The sequence below is a fragment of the Petromyzon marinus genome, chromosome 29 (genome assembly GCF_048934315.1).
Source record: "Petromyzon marinus isolate PM22_M1 ecotype Great Lakes invasive population chromosome 29, UKy_Petmar_22M1.pri1.0, whole genome shotgun sequence".
Lineage (NCBI taxonomy): Eukaryota > Metazoa > Chordata > Hyperoartia > Petromyzontiformes > Petromyzontidae > Petromyzon > Petromyzon marinus.
The window spans coordinates 1,644,415-1,665,553 of record NC_133695.1 but is presented as its reverse complement, the minus strand read 5'-3'; the positions used below and the strand labels follow the sequence as shown (position 1 = coordinate 1,665,553).

General features: G+C 51.4%; 1 protein-coding gene across 5 annotated transcripts in view; it reads right to left on the bottom strand.

Moving 5' to 3' along the window:
• Positions 1–20,512, bottom strand: part of LOC116947366 (cysteine-rich motor neuron 1 protein-like) — a 55,288-nt gene extending 34,776 nt beyond the window's left edge. For 4 of the 5 annotated variants that reach the window (XM_032963010.2, XM_032963014.2, XM_032963011.2 and 1 more), the window contains exons 1-3: positions 19,865–20,512; positions 2,670–2,927; positions 332–535 (exon numbers count right to left, since the gene is read on the bottom strand). In XM_032963010.2, the coding sequence (XP_032818901.1) occupies positions 332–535; positions 2,670–2,927; positions 19,865–20,042 (640 nt within the window). In that variant the 5' untranslated portion in view covers positions 20,043–20,512. The remainder of the gene's footprint in view (positions 1–331; positions 536–2,669; positions 2,928–19,864) is intronic. The other variant, XM_032963012.2, reaches the window with a different exon arrangement.
• Between the last annotated feature and the right edge of the window lie 627 nt (positions 20,513–21,139).

Genomic DNA, 21,139 nt, shown 5'->3' with positions numbered 1-21,139 from the left:
TAGGTGGGACAGGCGTCACAGTGTCTGCCTATAGCGGTAGTTAGGTGGGACAGGAGTCAGAGTGTCTAGTTGTAGCGGTAGTTAGGTGGGAGAGGCGTCACAGTGTCTGGTTTTAGCGGTAGTTAGGTGGGACAGGCATCACAGAATCTGCTCGTAGCGGTAGTTTGGTGGGACAGGCGTCACAGAATCTGCTCGTAGCGGTAGTTAGGTGGGAGAGGCGTCACAGAATCTGCTCGTAGCGGTAGTTTGGTGGGACAGGCGTCACAGAATCTGCTCGTAGCGGTAGTTTGGTGGGACAGGCGTTGAGCGCGATGTCTGCACGCTCTCGCACCTGGACAGCGCAGGCAGCACTCGCCGGGGACGCGGGCGCCCTTCTCGCAGTGCTGCCCGCACGCCTGCGTGACGCACTGCTCGCTCCCGCCGACGCATCGGCACTTGGTGCAGGCGTCCTCGCGCCAGCGGGAGCCCTCCGCGCGCATCTTGCCGCCCGCCAGGCACCCGGCGGGGCCCGGCTTCTCCACGCTGCCTCCGACGTCTGGACGCACGCGCGCAAGAGGGTCCCGCATCAACGTGGCGTCGTCGGCCGTCTGGGTCAGGGGCCGGCAAAAACCCGCGGCTCCGGTGGCGCGTTACGGCGGCCTCTTTGACGTCCCCGCTCGCCACGCTTAAATCGTAAAGGTCATTTAATGCGAAGATATTTAGCGATTTATTAAACGTGACAGGGAATGGGTAACTGTGGAATGTCTCGGTGACAACAAAAATGTGAGGCATCGTTCAAAAATAACAAAAGGGAACAAAAACGATATAGATGCAGTTTCTTAGCTCTTTCGGTAAAGTCACGTTGAAGGGAAACAATAAAATAATAAAATATATAAAATAATAGTTTGAGAGCAGTTTATCCCATCGCCTATTTTGTCTATTTAAGTCAGTGTGCGTTGTTGTCATCCGCTGTATACCTGCCGTGTCTGTGTTTTTTTTTTGTTAAAGTAGCTCTGTGTGTGCTCTCAAACTATTTCAATAAAAAAAATATATCTTCTTCGTCTGCTTTGAAATGTTGCCGACCTCGTGGTCTCGGGCAATCCATTGCTGGGTGAAAGTGTCGCGCAAGCCACCCCCATCTCCCCTCGATATAACGACGGCGATGATGATGATGGTGATCCACCCTGCACCTAGCTGCACACGAGTCTCATTTCAGCGCTCCATCTCCTCGGTGGCCGAAACCTCTCGTCGGCCGCGTTCCGTTCCTGTGACAGGCTTCGTGGATTTTTGCATTTTTTATTTCCTTTCACACTCACTTTTCAGCACCCGCTCCTGCATGTTCGTACATGGTGATGCTCACGTTGTACATCCCTTTAGCAATTCACTGCTGCTTGAAGGCCCCCTCCGTGCGTTTCGATCAGGGGGTTGTTTGACCGTCCTTGATCGTGCTGGTGCGTGCGTGTTGGTAAAGAGAGAGTTGAGGACTTGTTTAGGCATGTCAAAGGGTGACTCTTCCCTGAGCAGGCCGATACCATCAAGATATCGTTTCATGGTTATTATCAACAGAAAACAAATTACGTTTTCATTCTCTAAAATATATTATGATATAATAATGTGCGCAACTAATTTAGTAACTTTTCAAAACGCATCAAACGGTTGAGGGTAATTGGCCTCTTTAGGCTGTTTCGGTCGTAGTCACGTGCCATCGTCTCCTGGGTCAATTCTCTGACGCAACGTGATGTACTTGTCATTGTACGAGTTCCGAGTTCACCTTTCATCATCAGATGACAGATGGCAGAGCTGTACGGTATCGGATTCTTGAATCAATCTGTGTAGGGCTATACAATTCATGTAGATGGCCAAACATCCAAATTAAGGATCCTCCTAAAGAAGAGCCTTAGGATTGATTGAATATAGATTATGTTTGTTGAAGGGTGGCTATTGATTAAATGGGCGTTGCTATTCAAAAGTGGGCAGGTCTGTTGGAGGGAGGGGCTGCCCAACTCGCCATATGTCCCAGTTGATTGTCAGCTGGTGATTAAAGTGGAGTTAGCGAGCACCTATTACTGCCAGCATAGGGCACAAGCGAGCGGGTGATATGGCGAGCACGCCTCCTGGCTGCCTTCGTGCTAGATGCTTTTAAACATCGTCCCAGGTACTCTTTTTCAGGCTGATTCAGGCTAAGGGAAACTCAGAACAGTACGGATATCACTCGCCACTCGTGTTCGCCGTAGCCCAGAAATAAAACTCTGGTCGCCGGGTTCATGGTGCGGTGTCTGGGCCTCTGCACGACCACTCCAGACCAAAGCGCCTTTCACTGCATTGTCGCTAAGATGAGGATGAAGTTGGAAAGCTGCCGTGGTCTCGTGTCTGGCACACCGGGCTTGCATAGCAGCGGTCTTCGATCTCCCGGGGCGCGGCACTTGAAACAATGTGCAAGTTGTCGTAAATCCTCCCCGCCTCTATCACCCCGCTAGTACACATGAGTAACACTTGGGTCCATTGGCAGGTGGCACGTGGTGGGGTGACGTGCGGGTACTTCCCACCTATGGAAGAGTAGACCAATGACCCTACGGAGGTGCTCTCCAGACCTTCCCCTAGCGGAGGCCCTCCCGCCGGCAGCGACGTAAGCAAGCGAAGGGCACGGCTGGTGACCTTCCCCTCTGACCCCCCACCGACTCGCAACCCACCTCTCCGGCACTCGTAGAGCTCGCAGCAGCGGCCCGGGGTGCCATCGGCAGGCGCGAGTCGCGCGGGCGCCGCGCCCGGCGAGCACACGGCCGGGGGGCACCGCTCCCGCGGGCGGCACTCGCAGCGGCTGGGCAGCGGGCAGCAGCCGTCGGGGGGCATGGTGCCTTCGACGAGCAGCGAGTCGGGCGGGCAGCGCGTGGAGAAGCGCACGGGGCAGCGCGCCTGGGAGCAGTCGGCCCGGCCGGCGCTCATGCCTGCTGCGTGTCGCGGTGGGGCGCGCGATGCGGAGGGCGAGAGAGAGAGGGGGGGGATGAAGGCAGCGGCGATAGCAGCGCCGCACGCGCCGTGAATGATAAAAAGTCCCCACCCGACTCGCTCGTCGCCCGTCCTCACTCGCCGCCACCGCCGTGGTCGTCGTAGGCGGCTGCGACGGCGGACGCTCAGCGCCACAGCTGCTTGGGTTTCAATTCCCCCCCCCCCCCCCCGCGCGAGATGGGCTGAGAGGGAAGCCAGCGAGAATCCCTCCTCTGCCATGGCCGGCGTGTCGGGAACGTCTTTTTAGCTTTTCAGGTTTAGGTCGTAGCTTAGAGAACTGAGCGGGAGGGACCTTTTTTTTACATAAACAGATCGGTTTAAATAATTAGAATCGTATTTAATTTTTTTTATCGACATTTGTAACTCTTTTTTTTATTTTAGAGTCAGTAAAAATATGGTAGAAAATGTGGGGCACGTGAGGCTTCATCCACGTTCTGTAAAAATGTGATATGGAAATTGACCAAATAATATATTTCTACAGACTTGGCTGTTTCTTGTGCCAAACATTGTTTGGGAATCTGCCTTCCGGCCAATACATGTTCTCACGGCCACTCAATGTTACATTTTCCTTTATTTCATCGGAACTCTTCCTTGTACACACTCACATATAACACGCGACACCTCTTAAAATATGAGCTCCGCACGTTCATTAATTAAAACGTTAATGCTCAAATATACATCATTCCAAATGTTTGCGCACGCGAAGTTTGCCATCGAGGCAACAGATGCCGTAAATCAACGCAGAGCCAGATGACAGCAGAGTTTGCCGTTTGCTCAACGGCAGTGATTACGATACTTTGTCAAACCCGCTGCTAATTTGAATATTTTCGTGCTGGACAGCGCACAAACACACACACGTGTGTGCGCGTGTGTGTGTGTGCGCGTGTCTTTGTGTGTAGCGGGGAGCGGTGGTGTACCGGTTAGCGCTGTGCGCCACGAACCTGGCGACCCGGGTTCGATAACCGCTCACGGCCAACACCGGTGACGATTATCTGAACCAGTCCTGGGCCTCCCCTAGGTCGGATCAGCCTCAAACGAGTGCCTGGTGCGGTGTGTAAACATCGCCACTGGGGAGACAAAGGCGGCCGGGCGTGGTGATGGCCACCCACACCCGTGCGTACCGTCCCGGCCTTCACAGCTGCTCGCTAACAGCACTTGCCCCAACAGTCTGTTGAGGCTATACGTTGTGGGGGGGGGGGGTGTATCTTTGCCTTTGTTCTGTGTGCACATGCCCATATGGCGAGGGCACACTGCGAGACAAGCAGCCGCGCAGCACCACGAGGACTTTTCTCGCCTCGACCCCTCCCCTGCGCCGCGGATTCAGCAGCGCCAAGGATTGGGGGTCGCCTCTGGAAGCGCTCATCAGCCGACGTCCCTGTGGACCCCCGTTAGAAGCGCACAATGCGGAGCTGGCGCGCACCACGCGCGAAGCCCCCCACCCACCCCACCACCACACTACCCCCTCCCACCACCACCCTCCTCCCACCCCACCACCACACTACCCCCCATCCCCGTATAAGCCCGGCGCATTAGAGCGAACAAAGCCGTTTATTAGGGACACAAAAGAGAGCGAACCGAATGGTAAATGAGCAGGAATTTTCACCTAAGGGGTCAATGGGCTCACGCGTGGTGGTGGTGGTGGGTGGGGGTGTCTATCGTTCGGTTCGCTCGCTGGAGTTGTTTTTCTCTTCCTTCTTTGCAGCGTAGCACGCTCCACGCTTTGGCACTTGAATGTGCTCGCGCAGATGCGATGATGTGAGCACAACGCATTGCGGGGCCCACACCGCCTCGGTCACAAAGCGCCGAGCTGTCGTGAACTCCGCCTCCCCTCCTCCTCCACCCCTCCACCCACCTCTGCACCCCCTCTCCACCCCCCTCTGCACCCCCTCTCCACCTCTCTCCACACCCCCAGCCCCCCCCGCCCCGCGCCTTGCAGTTGAAACAATCAGAAGGTTGGACCCAGTTCGCGTGCAACAAACGGGCCGCGGGCGGATGGATATCTCAGTGTTGGCCGCTCTCTCAGTGCTCGGAGTGATAGCAACGAGCGCCAGCTGTAACCCGCACGCGTGCCTAACGCGTGACAATCACGCACACGGAGTGCGCCACACATCCAGATATTGCTACAGATGCACGTGCGTGTGGACCGGCCCCCAGGTCGACGGGGCCTCAAATGAGTAAAAAACATCGCCACTGGGGGAGACAAAGGCGGTCGGGTGTGGTGCTGTGCCGTTCCGGCCTTCATAGGCGCTGCTCAATAACGGTACGAGGCCCCCCCCCCCCAACAGTATTTTAAGATATGTGGGGGATATTTGTTATTTTATATGTTGGCAGCAGTCAAGTTGTGACCATACGTTAATACGACCCAACCGGTAAACCGCCCACACGGCTTGATGAGTAAATACAGTGGTGTAATGTCTTTGAACAACGCAACGTCTTTGTCGCATCTATAATAATAATATACTTCCATGAAAATGTTTCTTGAAAGGGCACGCGCCCATTTACTCCCTCCCACACAAACCAGGTACTGTAACTGCAAGTCAAATTGCTCACAAGACTATGCCCATTTGTTAAAGTCCCATCCCTCTACCCCGTGTATTCCAGTTATACTATGAGAATCGTGTGAAAAAAACAATGATCCATTCGTAAATCTCACAGAGTAGTGCAGCCCCCCTGTATGTCGGACAATGCCTGCAGAAGAGATTGTTCATGCGAATCATAGGAAACCCTCAAAGCGTCTCTCTATCTTTAATTAACACGGGTATTTACTTTCCCATGTACTCTCCGATGAGATTATTTTACCACATTACACTTAAACTGGTATTTATAATTCTCAGAGCTGGAATGTAGGCAAATTAAGTATATATTTGTTGAACATGTATTGTGTTTTGTGTGTGTTCAGTCATTGGTGACCGGGATGTGACCATCGATTATTTACACTTTGCGAACACGGTTTAAAAATGGTTTAAACACGGTTTAAACACGGGTGGCTGCCCGGATATTCAGACCCAAGATCTCAGCGGTGTCAGCTGAGCTCTCTGACCTCTGAGCCAACCGACCTCCTTCAACAAGACTGTGCCTTTAATGCTGACGCTATTGACACAAATCCCCGTCTCTATGCGCTTCCTCTTCACACATTAAGTAGACACCAGTCTAGTTGGTCACCAATACCTTTCTATAAAATGTAAAATATATATTTTGTGTTTGAATTCGTCTGTAATTCAACATTTTCCACGGCCAATATTTCACCGTCGAATGGTCTTGATGTATAATCCATCGGTGCAGCCAATGGTCTGGTAATGACATTTACCATTCTGTGATCACGTGCTTTGTTGGAATGCACAAAAATCACTGCTGCTCTGTGAAACGGCCTTGGATCTGTGCGTGGTTTTTCTTGTTCTTGTTGGGAGTTTTTTTTTCTTCCTGCAAGATTAGCATTTGAAACGTGCAATGTGTTTGCTCATCGGGAGTGGAATTCCATGTTGTCCAAACAATGGAGGCCCCCATTGGCTTTTGTGGGCGTTTTGGCTCCACTGAAGGCCCCTAAGAGCCAACGTGGTTGACTTCGGGACGGCTGCACTGAATACCATAACGGGTGCCTACAAGGTCACGCATTGAAATTCTTTATCAATGGAACTGTACAAACTGCCACGTACCGCTTACTCACACGTTAAACACAACGAGCCACCGATTAAGAATGATGATCGCGATCACTCACTCCAGGAAGCGTCAACTGCGTCTCAAGAACCGACTGAAGGCTGCTTTTTCTTTGGCATTTTGGTCAAGAATTGTTACGGAGTGGCAGCCAAAGAATGGAATGTGTTTTAGAGGATCTCCACCGAGGAGATGAAACGACGAAATTAGCGCGTGCGCTGGTGCTGGTTCGATGAGTTCGATAGCAGATCCCTGAGAGGTGGTTAACGCTTGGAGAAACCTTCATCTAGCAGTGGATTGGTCATGGATGATGATGAGGGAGAAAACCAGAGTACCTTGAGAGAAAACAACCCATGTAAGCTCGGAAATAATTCCAAAAAATCCATACCGCAGCCTACTTCCTGTCCTAGCCGCTCACCTCCCTCTCCCTGGAGGTGGGAGTCTCACGCGTGCGGCAAACCCCTGCCTGAGCCAACGTCCCCCCGTCTCCAAAGCGCCGGATGACCGCATACGCCACTGTGCCCATCTAGGTACAACACCATTACTGCACTCAGTGACATTTCGTGATTTATGCAAAATTCCCGAGTCATCTTAATGCAACACAGTCGGTGTTTACCAGTGGGGTGCTGATGTCATCATCAACATTATCACCATCATCGACCCTGATCAATCCGCTACTTGATGGAGGCCTCCCGGTGCCAATGACATTCCTCGTGGTCCTTTGATGCGACAGTCCATCTGGCTACGCACGTTAGCTAATCTCGCCACTCCATCTCCGCAGTGGACATCATCCCCTTGGGTGTGTTCTCACCCCTTGCTGCCATTCAATCTCATCCATAAGCCATCGTTCCTTCGAACAAAGTGTCTTGACCAAGTGGCACTTACTTTCCTCAATTAAAGTATGAAGTCTCCAATTTGTATTCATAATAAGTATGTTCCTCTATCTGTCACTCAGTGGCATGTGCCATTTGCACCGTTCCACGTTTCTCTGCGCACCAACCAGATATTTCTCCCTGATCCGTGCACCATAGCAGGTAGTAACCTCACCGATTGAAAACTATTATTCTTTAGCAACATTGGTACGTTGCTTTTCATGACCAAATTCAGTTTTCCGAAAGCATTGACCGTGCTCCTATTTACCTCTTATTTCATAATTTTTATCCCAGTCCAAATTTTGCAGTTTTTCTAGATATAATTTCCACTTGTAACACACCGCACAGTACTCAGATGTTTTCAGCCAATTATTGAGTATTTACACGTGGCAGGAACCCAGTGCGCCCAGAGAACATCCACGTGTGCGAGGGGGCAATACGCTATCCCATACAGCCGGACCAGGTGGAGCCAACATTGCGCTGTACCGCCCACGGAAAGGGAGTTTCGCAACGCTTCTGTGATCCACAAACCCTTGCTGCCTCCGCAGTGCTGGATTACAGGCCACGTGAGTCACCAACACTATTGCCCGATATTTGCATATTCTGTTGTATTTTTCAGCATCATCTCAATTGATTGTTTTTTTTTCTATTGTGTAAGAACTCCATCATCGTGAAACCATGAATTGCTATTGATTCGTGTAGGTGTAAATCACCATATAACGCATTGACTGACTGCTCAATGCTAAATATACAAGCCCCCGCTCAGGTCTAGAAAAACAGAAGGACGATGCCCACTGCACGTTCATTCGAGCGGTGAAATATAACGATGTATAGTGGGCCATTCTCTATCAACTTATGGATTCAAAGCCTCATCTATTGACGAACGCATTCAGGCGATCACGGCGACCGTATGAGCATCCCTCATGCCCAATTGAACGTCCTTGCGCGTTATCAAGGGTGATGGAGAGCGCCTCGCCGGCATGGGAATGTGTCAAACGGTTCCGCGTTCTGTCCCCTCGCCAAACGTCGAGCACTTCTAGCAGGGGCAGCAGACAGCTGTTCCTGCTGCTGCTTCCGCGCTTTTCGGCTTAAGCCAGGGAACGGCGCCTCTCTAGCGAGGCGCCAGGGCGCAGGGGCAGTGCCAAACAAAAGGCAAAAAAAAAATGAGTGAATGGCGAGGATTGTTATAAGAATGTTAGCCGTGGCTTGGGAGCGAATCCGCCCACGGTATGGCGAGGACAGCACACCGCCGGCTTTGTGCCCCGGGTAGCCTGTAAAGGTCTCGCGGCAGCCCATCGAGCTGAGCAGACGAGCCAACGCACGCGCGCGCAACGCTTCGACATCAGTCTCGGTGTGGGGTTGTGGTGCAGCGGGCAGTCACCTCGGTCAGTTCACTCGTAGCACCTCGGGTCTGCAGCGTGACCTTCTGCCGGCGAGACTTTAGCAAATTACGGTGGGCTCAGAGTGATTGCTGTGTGCAGTCCAAAGTGAGTAAGTCGCGGGTACATTTTCAAATGTGGAAAAAATTGGTACCATGACGCTGGCACACAATGACCTACGCCGGCAAAATCACATCACGGGATATTTAACGTCCACTGTAAAGCATACGGCATGCAGTACGTTTACGGTTAATACAGCCGCAGTAATAACCAGAGTGGCCGCTGGATTCGAGCTGCAAACGTCTGCAGCAAGCGGCGAACGCTTATCGATAGGCCATGTCACCACGCAAGAATGATATTCTTCACATTAGACACTTTGGGAATGTGGCTTTGACCCAGGCCGCCCCGAGGTTGAATCATCCTAAAATTAACGACTGGTGAAATGTGTGAATGTTCACCCCTCGGGGGACAAACGCAGCTCGCTCGGCGTGCTCGGTACACCACCAATTCTTCCCTGCGCGGAGCTTAACAGATACTCACAAACACCATCTATATATGCACCCTATGTATAAGCACGCACACACACTTACACTATATAGAAAAGCCACGTGGAATATTAATTGTCTACGTTTTTCATTGCAGCGATCATTTTGAAGGTGTGTTCACTTGCTTATTCTCCCAGCGATGTGTTGCCCGTGCCTGGTAATTCTGTTACTGTGTTGAGCGACGAGAAGAGAAGGACGCGGATGAGAGAACACAACGCAGACGCAAGAGAATTAGGACTCTGAAGATAAGTGATTGGGCTATGGTGGGACACGTGGCCAGAAGGGATGATGGCAGACGGTCAAGTATAATGGTGAAGTGGCCATCCAAGGAATGGAACGCGCCCGAGGGGTTGTGCAATGAGGAGATGGAGCGATACAATCAGCCCGTGGGAGATCGCGACTCCATACGGACATGGCCTTTGTTGGGCAGACAGGGAGTTCAGTGGTAGATGTAGGAGATACACTCTGCTGATTGACAAGGCATTGACAGTGGCTGCGACTTGGGGGAGATGCTGATAGCCATTTCATGGGACAATAGTGCTGAGCAAGCCTTAACTGTAATCAGAATCAGGCTGCAACAGCATTCACAGAATAATAGGCGAGTGGTTACATTGTGTATTGATGCAGTAGCGTTTTGTGAGTCAATTGTTAAGCAAGTTGTACAGAACTGCTTCATGAAATTCATATAGACATTGGCTTTAGGCGTCTAACTGTATATCATATGGATATGAATTAAGTAGCTACTATCAATCAACGTCTCAATTGTAAATCCAGCTGCTGGTTTCAGAGGAAGTGAGTTGGAACTGCTCATGTCCTCGGAGAATGCTCGCAGTGGGCATGAGCCCACACAAAGACCCATATACTCACACAGAGACCAATACACTCACGGAGACACACAGACTCACACAGAGACCCATAGGCTCACAAGGAGACCCACAAACTCGCACAAAGACCCATATACTCACACAGAGACCAATACACTCACGGAGACACACAGACTCACACAGAGACCCATAGACTCACAAGGAGACCCACAAACTCACACAAAGACCCATATACTCACACAGAGACCAATACACTCACGGAGACACACAGACTCACACAGAGACCCATAGACGTATTAAGTGTTCCCCGTTTGTTGCGGTGCAGCAGTCGCATTTGGGAGATTATTTTATTAACATTGGTAGAGCAGGTGATGGCACCTGTCGTGACCCGTTCGGATACGTTGCGGGGCAGACAGCCTCGCTGGTGACTATGCACTGTGCAACTTTCCCTGCCCATATTCCAGCCTTTGCATTCACAACTGCCCTGTAATGAGCGTCCCAAAGTTGTCGTCTGATCCTGGAACGAACATCCAGCACCACTGGCAGAAAGAAATGAGTCCAAGTGCAAATCATAAATAGGTGCTTAGGAGTGTGGTAATGACCACCAGGAACACAAACCATCGTGACTAACATTATAAACCACGTTGCTTTGTCAATCTCCTGGAGAATTAAGGCCTCCACAGGCCGCGGGTGTTCCTGACCATACTTCGCCACCCTGGGCGGCAGTTTGTTGGTGAAGCGGTGGCGGGGTGGAGGTGGATGAGGTGAAAGGGGGTTTGGGGGATGGAACGGTCCGGTTCAGATATTACTCGCCGCTGTTGTTAGCTGTGGCCGGGAATTGAACTCAGGACACAGTCTCTGATGGCAGTACCACGTGACACACAGCGTTGATTGGGCAGCACGTGCCAGTAGGGGGGTGCTTAATTCCCTCTAATGGCACACGCGTGCCTACAAGCTGGAAGAGATATGACGACCATTGACATTCTGTACAGAATTAATTTAAAATCCTTGCACACATCCTCAAACGTATATTACGCGGCAGATAGGGGTACTGTTTTTTTTGGCACAGAACGAGGCGGTCTCAGAGATGATTGAAGCGACGAGTGAAACGCGCATTGATGTAGCCGCATTGGTGTGTGTCGTGAGTGATGGATGCACGGATTCAAAGTTTGTGCATCCCCAAGGGGGGCAGGATCTGATGCGGGGGGGGGGGGGGATTGCTGAGACTGCAGGCGCTAGGGACCTGGGGTAGAGATGGGGGAGGGAGGGAGTCAGCTGCCACACGGTCGCTGCTTGGAAAACGCTAATGAACCCACGCACGCTGGCAGCTGTGCCTGCCATAGCCTATACCTGGCAATGGAGGGAGGGAGAGATGATGTTGGCTGGGTGAATAGATGGGAGGGGGTGGAAGGAGGACTGGGAGGGGGGGGGGCAGTGGGACTGGCCAGTGGTGGCCCATTGGGCGCCCTCATCAGTAATTCGTTTGATGCCCCTCACATTTTCGATTCATAAACTCCGAGTGAGATGACGGTGGAGATGTGGACATGCGCAATACGGCCATTATAAATACGGCCCTTGCATTATTATAATGATAAGAGATAAAGCATGTCGTAATATATGAGAAATGTGGACAAAAGATAGAGGTTTAATGGGATGAAAGAGACACAGATGACACAGCAACGGAGTGCAACGAGAGAGATGTTGTAGACAAGAAGCAGACGTAGTGAGATGAGAGAGAGGTGAGAGCTGTGGACGAGTCACAGACGCTCAATTGGCTTTGTGTGTTTATTAGGATCTGAAGTTCGGGCTCATATTCTGGTGCATCTCTATTTGCTTGTTCCATGGATGCAATGCGCCACCCCCCCCCCCTCGGGGCCACGAGGGCCTCGCTTCGTCCACTCGTGGCCTGACGCAACGGCGAGTGAGCCGGGAGGCCGCGCCGAGACGCTCCTGGCACGACACAGCTAGGCACGAGAGTGCGAGTGGCTGAGCCGTGCACACAAAGACTAAAGGCGAATGGCTCACCGAGAACGGAGCCGGCGGTCATGCTTGAGAATGATTGTGACAACAGGGGCGGTCTTGTGTATTAGGGTTTTTGAAAAGGAGCAGGTGTCAGGCTGCGGGTCCACTTTGTGCCCAGCATCTCTCTCTCTCTCTGTTTCTCTGCAAAATGGTTTGGCACGTGTGTATCGCAGAAGCGATGTCCATGTCTGTACGGGTGTTTTTTTGTTTGTTACTGGGTTAACGGCCTCCTCCCCACGACATTTCGGTCATGGGGTTTGTTTGATCATTCTTCACCACGCTGGTTGGTTGGGCTTCGGTTAAAGGGGCTCTGCATTTTAATTGTTCGTTAATGACCAGGGCACATGTGACATATGCTAGGCGCCTAACATTTTGATTGCTCATTAAACGAGCACTCATATACACGAGGTCGTGTGTAGGTGCTAGCTGGATTATTACATCGAAAGATCGTGAGAGACGGAGACGGCTTGGAGGTGCCTTCATCCAGCAGTTGAATGACCATGGCTGATGAAGATGTCTCATCTCCCTCGGCATGCCATGCACTACGGTGGACAACGTCGCACATCTGATTGGTTGTGGACCAAGGTATAGGCGGTTCTGTGAATAGGTCGGATTAGTATGTATGCTGAACTTCTTTCGCACCGTACGTAGCCAAGCATGCTAATGCGGGGGAATGACAATAAACTAAACGCAAAAAAGCAATTAGAAAGAAATTCATTTTTTATATATATCTCGATATAAAAGTCCATGGGTCCAGTGACTTCCTAACACCGGAAGGAAGAGCGTTCCAGACGGCCGTAGAAGCGCATCTGAAAGCGCCACGCGAGGATGAACGGAGTTGGCGCGATGATGGTTCATGGCCCTTGACGAGACCAGCGAGGTATCGTGGTTCATTTGTGTGGCAAGCGAGTTGTGTGTAATGAGTGCGAACTCGTAATGTGTTCGTTCGGCAACCGGAAGCCAAGGCTACGTGAACATCTCAAGAGAACGGACGTTCCACCATGAACAAAATAGGTTTAAGAATGATGTATGCTCATTGCACGTGTACGCATATGTACTGCATATTCCTGTTGTACAAATCTTCTCCTGTCGCAGCTGGCGGCCAAGTCACGAGGAGCCTCTGCCATACCCCCCCCCCCTTCTCGCGTAACAATAAATCCACGGGTACGTCATTCAATCCAGGGATTCATTATTCCACAGCGCGAGAAGCTCGGGGTTTGTCTGTTTCAATGACGGGAAGGAGGAATGTGCTGATTTTGATGGAGTCTGAGCGGTTATTTTCTTTTTTTGCTCCATCATTTTGGGCAGTACCTGCTCGGGGTAGTGGCGCGTGGGGGGTAGGGCAGCGAGAGGGCAGTCGGCTGTGCGAGAGGGCAGTCGGCTGTGCGAGGGGGCAGTCGGCTGTGCGAGAGGGCAGTCGGCTGTGCGAGAGGGCAGTCGGCTGTGCTAAGAGGGCAGCCGGCTGTGCGAGAGGCCAGTCGGCTCGTGAGTTCAGTGTTGGGGGTTGGGACGGGGCGAGCTCTCTACGGGATCTGCTGCTCTACTGGAGCGGTCTATTGAAAATAAAATCTATTGATTTTGTTTCTCTCTCCTCCCCCCTCCCTTCCCCTTTGTCTGCCTCGACTCAGAGCAGCTCCACCACCACCACCACTGCGGGGGGGGGGGGGGCTCGTGCCAGGGCGAGCGGTGCTTTGTGTACACCTCGTTGTTAATGCACCGATTACAATTGCACAAAAACCGTGAAACGTGGGCTGATGTGTTGTCTGTGTGTCTGTCTGTGTGTCCGTGTGTCTGTCCGTGTGTCTGTCTGTGTGTCTGTGTGTGTGTCTGTGTGTCTGTCTGTGTGTCTGTCTGTCTGTGTGTCTGTGTGTGTGTCTGTGTGTCTGTGTGTCTGTCCGTGTGTCTGTGTGTGTCTTGTGTGTCTGTCCGTGTGTCTGTGTGTCTGTCTGTCTGTGTGTCTGTGTGTGTGTCTGTGTGTCTGTCTGTGTGTCTGTCTGTGTGTCTGTCCGTGTGTGTGTCTGTGTGTCTGTGTGTCTGTCTGTGTGTCTGTCTGTGTTTGTCTGTGTGTGGGATGGGTGAGGTGGGGAGCAGTAGTGCAGCGGTGAGTGCGCTGCGCTACGAACCCGGGCACGCGAGTTCGATTCCCGCTCACGGCAAACACCGCGTGTGACGATTATCTGAACCGGTCCTGGGCCTCCCCTATGTCGCCACTAGGGAGACAAAGGCGGCCGGGCGTGGTGCTCGCCATCCACCCCCTCGTGTACCGTCCCAGGCCTTAATAGGTGCTCGCTAACAGCACTTGCCCCAACAGTCTGTTTCGGCTATAGGGGGATCTTTGTCTTCGACTTTCTTGGATGGGTGAGGTCTCTCTCTCTCTCTCATCCTGGGACCGTTAGTTCACGAGCCTCGTCTTTGGAATGGTGATATTGAACAAAGGGGCCTCAATGAACATATTTCCATGTAGACCTATGTAATGCCTGTTACAATGTATAAATCAATTAACATAACGAGTGTGTATGTATATATTCTGTAACATGCTAGCGGGGAGCGGTTGTTTAGCGGTTAGCGCACTGCGTTATGAACCCAGCGACACGAATTCGATTCCCGCTCAACAGTGAAGATTATCTTAACCCTGTCCTGTGCCTCATCTAAGTCGACTCAGCCTCAAATGAGTACCTGGTGCGGTGTGTAAACATAATCACTGGGAAGATGGGCGGTTTTCTGGTCTTCGCAGGTGCTCGCTAACAAAACTTGCTCCATTTAGTTCAGGCTAAAACGGGTGATCTTTGTCTTTGTAATATGCTGCGTATGTAGTCTCTCATGCGTATTTGCTATATGTACTCTGCAATGTGTGCTATAAACCCAGCGACCTTGGTTCAATTCCCGACGACGGCTAACATCAGTGGCGAAGCGATGTTTGAACGAGTCCTGGGCTATTCTGAGGTTTACTCGGCCTTACATTAGCACCTTGGTGGCGTGTGTAACACATCAGCACTGGGGAGAGAGAGGACAGCCGAGCGTGGTGCTGGCCACCCGCACCACTTCACGCACCGTGTCAACCTTACGAGGTTCTCGTGAACGGCACTTGCCTTCAGTCTGCGTAGGTCGTACGGGGAATCCCTGTTATTTATTTTTTGTCCGTAGTTCGTGAACAATAGGTGCTCACTGCCAGTATTCGCCCCGGCAGTCTATGAGGGTAGTCATCAGTGTATATAAGGGCATGTAATATATATTTTTTTCATTCTACTCAGGTTAAAATTTAGGGGAAATTGTGTATCAAATGTAGTACACTATACACGTGCAATTGCATGCGATTTGAAGAGACAATATGCCAATAGAGATAATACCATGATTAACATCGGCGCTCAGTGACCCAATCAATGCAGCAGAATGCAAAGGGCACGGATGCTCCCTCTGCCACAAACACGCAGACCGTGTCCCTGCTCAGCGCGAGAGTCAATTGCCTCTGGTCTGAGTGCCCCGACATCTGCTGAGTTTCAGTCTGCTAAGGGAGCCCCGTTTTGTGTTTCGTGCATCTCGCCCTCGTCCGTAGCAAGCAAACTAACAAACAAACAAAAACATTGAAACGAAGACCACGCCGTTGTGACATGCGTCGCGATCTCTGAATGGGTCTGCAGGGTACCCTGGGACGTCGTGTTTAACAACAGCGGCCCGTTGTAAAATCCCGCACACAAACGGTGCTTAACGATTCACGACACGAGCCGGGCATCGTGGCAGCCGACCGCATTGCAGAGCTTTAGAAAGCTGAGGGTTGGTGGATCGCGCACGGACGTACGAGGCTGCGCAACTCCGCTGCCCTGCGAGTTGGCCAAGCGATGGCAGTGCAGCAGGCGGGTCGTGTACGTCTCCATTAGTACACCTGGTCCCTTAGCAGCCGTGTGCAGGCGCGGTGGGGTTTCTCTGGTTACTCCATCTTCCTCCTCCCCTATACGCAAACCTCTGATTAAAAGGGAATTGGCAAAACGTGCCACAGCCAGAACCCTCCCGAATAAGAGTCTTGGGACTCGTTGAGGCTTTCTTCGAGAGAAACCGATGCCATTATGATGACATGCAAGTTTGTGTATATGCTATGTCGCCGTCATCATCGCCACCGGCTGTTGTCTATCCAACTGCCAGATGAAGGCCTCCCCGCACACGCCGTCGCCACCCCTCTAGGGGCCCCCCGGTGCGTGCTGACATCCGTCTCACTCCTGTGCCATGGACTGGTGTCCTCGCTCCGTCTCTCTCTCTTTCTCTCTCATCGGGCTGTAATTCCGTCATCAAGCCTCGTCCATCGCCCCCATTCACCCGGCGTCCGGCATCGTGCCCTGCCGTGCCCAAGCCCGTCCACCCTTTATAAACTCTCAATATGTCGCCGCCGATTTAGGGTCTGTGACATGCTACGTGGCTCTTCAGAAATGCCATTGCTTCAACGGGGAGCTGGCTGTGAATGAATACGAACGGTCGACGGCACTGCGCGTAAATCGTACGTCACGCACGTGACATTTTGGCGCACGCAACATTTCGCCGGGCTTCCCGTGTCGCTCTTTCCATGCCTCTTGCCCCAGCTAAGTTTGCGTGATGGGGTGTGCCCGCCCTCCCCCCCCCACCCCAAGCCGGCCCCGGTGGGCCTTGAAGGCAATTGAGAAGAAGACAAAGACACGTCAGGAGAGAAACGTTTTCAAGCAATGAACGCGGTCATTGTCAGCCGTGACACGCGCAGAGGAAACCCGGGGTCACTGTAACAAAGGGATTGGCTGCCGCAAAAGGTGAAAGGAGGCCAACGTGACGGAGCTTGTTTAAATCGTGGAACCCTTGGCTTGGGCGAATAAGCAAGAGCTATCGGCACCGTGCCCAGTCTTGACGAAGCGCAACGTGGATGCAGTGTACGACATACAATTTTGATTTTAAAAATGTGTCCAAAAAACAAACGAAGCACATCCAGGTGCATCACTTACTCAGGTGAAAAGCGAACAGATGTAAATACAGTAATAATCAACATCCAATAAATAAATGACGCATTGTAAGACCGCCAAGGCAGAGATAGAGCCACAAAAGCAACGCGTGTAAGTGTTGCGGTAACAGAGATTTCAGAGAAACAGAATCGAACATGCATAAGGGAATGTGTCATGAATCAGTGGGTGGAAAATGCCGACACAACTAACAACACACACACAAATGTAGGCCTGTAAACGCGTTTAAGTGGCCTATTATAATTACTTATTTAAGATCACAATTGTGCTCACGGCACACTTATTCATCGTCTTTAAATTTACAAACCAAAATATCCGTAATTTATCCAGAACAACGTCACTGTATTTCGTAGCTTTTCAGGATTCATTGCTTGTGATAGTTTTCCAATATCTTTGAGTATTTTGTGTTTTTATTACAGTACATATGGGAGGAAACTGGAGTGACTGGAGAAAACCTCCCAAAACAAGGAGACAACCCTTAAAAGGAAATATAAGTCAACCGTGTACGTGCTGCTGTTGCCCTCTGGCAGGATGCCCCGAAGGCCACTGAGTCTGACACATTGCATCTCAATCTCTGCATCGTCCACCAGCTCCACCTCCAAGTTGGCGGAGCTGTGGCAGGCGCGAGGCTGAAGTCAAGCAAGCAACGGGCGTAGGGCTCCAGGGGTGTGAATCATATATCAGCTCAAATTGTATTTCTAATAAACCCAATAACTGATTAACATTAATAGGCCAATTCATCCCCCTCAACGTTATCTTGGCCGCATCTCAATTCTCTCACCTCTCTACATCTCGATTTTTTTTAAATCTACGTTGCTATTATCTCCCTTTCATCTTTGTCTAATGACTGCTATATATCTCTTCTGTCATCTCGCTCGGATTTAATTAAATGCATAGTGGGGGGTGTGGGGGGTTCCAAGAACGAATGTCTGCTTCGTGCCCCCAATGAGCCCGCACCCCCCCCCCCCACCCCCCGTGCAGGAGGAGGATGCAGCCTTGGAGTGCGCCACCACTCCCGGCGAGACAAATTGCACCGCGTCAAAAACAAAGAAGCATCCTCGCCTCGACCACGACACAGGCACCCATAGTGCAGCGACAAAAGAACGCGCGCTGTGCGCTCTTTCTCTCTCGCGCACACACACATACACACACTCACATTCACTCATTCACACTCACTCATTCACACTCACATACACATTCACACACACACTCACTCACACACTCACATACACGCACATACACACACTCACATTCACTCATTCACACACATACACACTCACTCATTCACACACACACTTACTCACACACTCACTCACACACACTCACTCACACACACACTCACACACTCACTCATTCACACTCACACACTCACACACACACACTAACACACTCACATACTCACACACACTCACTCACACACTCACATACACACACATACACACATTCACTCATACACACACACACATACACACTCACTCATTCACACACACACTTACTCACACACTCACTCACACACACACTCACACACTCACTCATTCACACTCACACACACACTCACACACTCACACACACACACTCACATACACACATACACCCTCACACATACACACTCACATACATGCTCATACACACATACACACACACTCACACATACACACACACACACTCACACACACTCACACATACACACATACACACACACATACACACACACTCACACACACACTCACACATACACACACACATACACACACACATACACACACACATACACACAAAGAGACAAAGATCCCCCGTATAGCCTTAACAGACTGTAGGGGCAAGTGCTGTTAGCGAGCACCTATGGAGGCCGGAACGGTACACGAGGGGGTGGGTGGCCAGCACCACGCCCGACCGCCTTTGTCTCCCTAGTGGCGATATTTACACACCGCACCAGGTACTCATTTGAGGCTGAGTCGACCTAGGGGAGGCCCGGGACCGGCTCAGATAATCGTCACTGGTGTTGACCGTGAGCTGGAATCGAACCCGGGTCGCCAGGTTCATAGCGCAGCGCGCTAACCGCTACACACACTCACACACACACTCACACACATACACACACACTCACACACACACACATACACACACATACACACACATACACACACATACACACACACACTCACACACACATACACACTCACTCACACATACACTCACTCACACACACTCACTCACACACATACACACACACACATACACACACTCACACATACACACATACACACACATACACACACACATACACTCACACACATACATACACACACTCACACACATACACACATACTCACACACATACACTCACACACACTCACACATACACACACATACACACACATACACACACTCACACACACACATACACACTCACACACACTCACACACACATACATACACACACTCACACACATACACACACACATACTCACATACATACACTCACACACACTCACACATACACACACATACACACACACATACACACACACTCACACACACTCACACATACACACACATACACACACACTCACACATACACACATACACACACTCACACACACACTCACGTACCTCCCGTACAGAGGCCACCTTCTGAGGAGCAGAGACTTCCATTCCCTGTGAGCCCCTCTGGCACGACGAGCCCGGCGAGGCCGGAGGGTGTGCACATGGCAAGGACGGCGAGGGTGATGCTGCCCAATTTGACGCTGGCGGTGATGAGAGCCAGACGAGACGCACCTCTCCGATTCATGTCCTCCGACAGCTGCTAGATCAATGGGCTGAGCCTTCAAAAATAAATGCGTGTGTGTTGTTTTCTCTCTCTCTCTCACACACATACACAAGCGTGGCCTCCGCGTGAACTTTATGGCCCCAACGTTTAATTGAGGGCGCAGAGAGAGAGAGAGAGAACTCGAGGGAAATGTGACGAGAGTTTGCCTTGTTTTGGCTCGAGGTAACAGAAATAATCAAAGAAGACTCGCGCAGTGGATAATTAACTCCCCAACGTCCGCGTTTCTTCTTTCATTAACACCGGGGCGGCTCGCAGGCTTGTGACACGAAGACGCTCCACGGCATCCCTACACACACACGCGGCGAAGGCGCTCTGCTCCGCCACACGGCACGGCTCTGCGCGCAGCGGTGGCGAGCGCCTCGATAACGCCGCGAGTGCGAGTTCTGTGCCTCTGATCCATCATCCACCCATCCCATGTCGAAGCCACAAACCTCAACCCCCTCCTCCTCCCACACGCGCACCCTGCCCCACTCATCAGCCCCCCGCCTCCCACGTCCCAGACTCCCTCCCCGTCCTCTTCCAGCCGACAAATCCCCTCGCCCTCCCTCCTCTCCAAAGTAAAATTCATTCCCAATCCCATTCTCCCCACCCACCCACCCACTCACCCCAAGCCTCTGCTCACTCATTACGTTGTGTATATACATACGATGTATGTGTGTGTGTGTGCATACATTGGGGCTGCTGTATACGCGTGTTGTGATATGTAACGCCACAACTTGAATGTAAACCTTTTTCGAGATGAAATGTGTCATATCTGCCGGGTGAATTATTACAGCGCAGGATCGTGAGTGGTGGCGGTGGCTTAGGGAGGCCTTCATCCAGCTGTGGATTGACCATGGCTGGTGATGACGTGTCATCTCCTAGTCACGCCATTTATGGTCCATTGTCACATGTCCGACTCGCTGAGATGTAGGCGGATGCGTGGCAAGGTCGGATATGCGAATCTCTATCTTAAATGTCAGTTACACTCTGCGCGCACTGGGCATAGGCGATTCATTGGTCGTGTCCGGATATGCGACGGAAGGATGTGCGACGTTGTACCGTCGAGTGGACTGCAA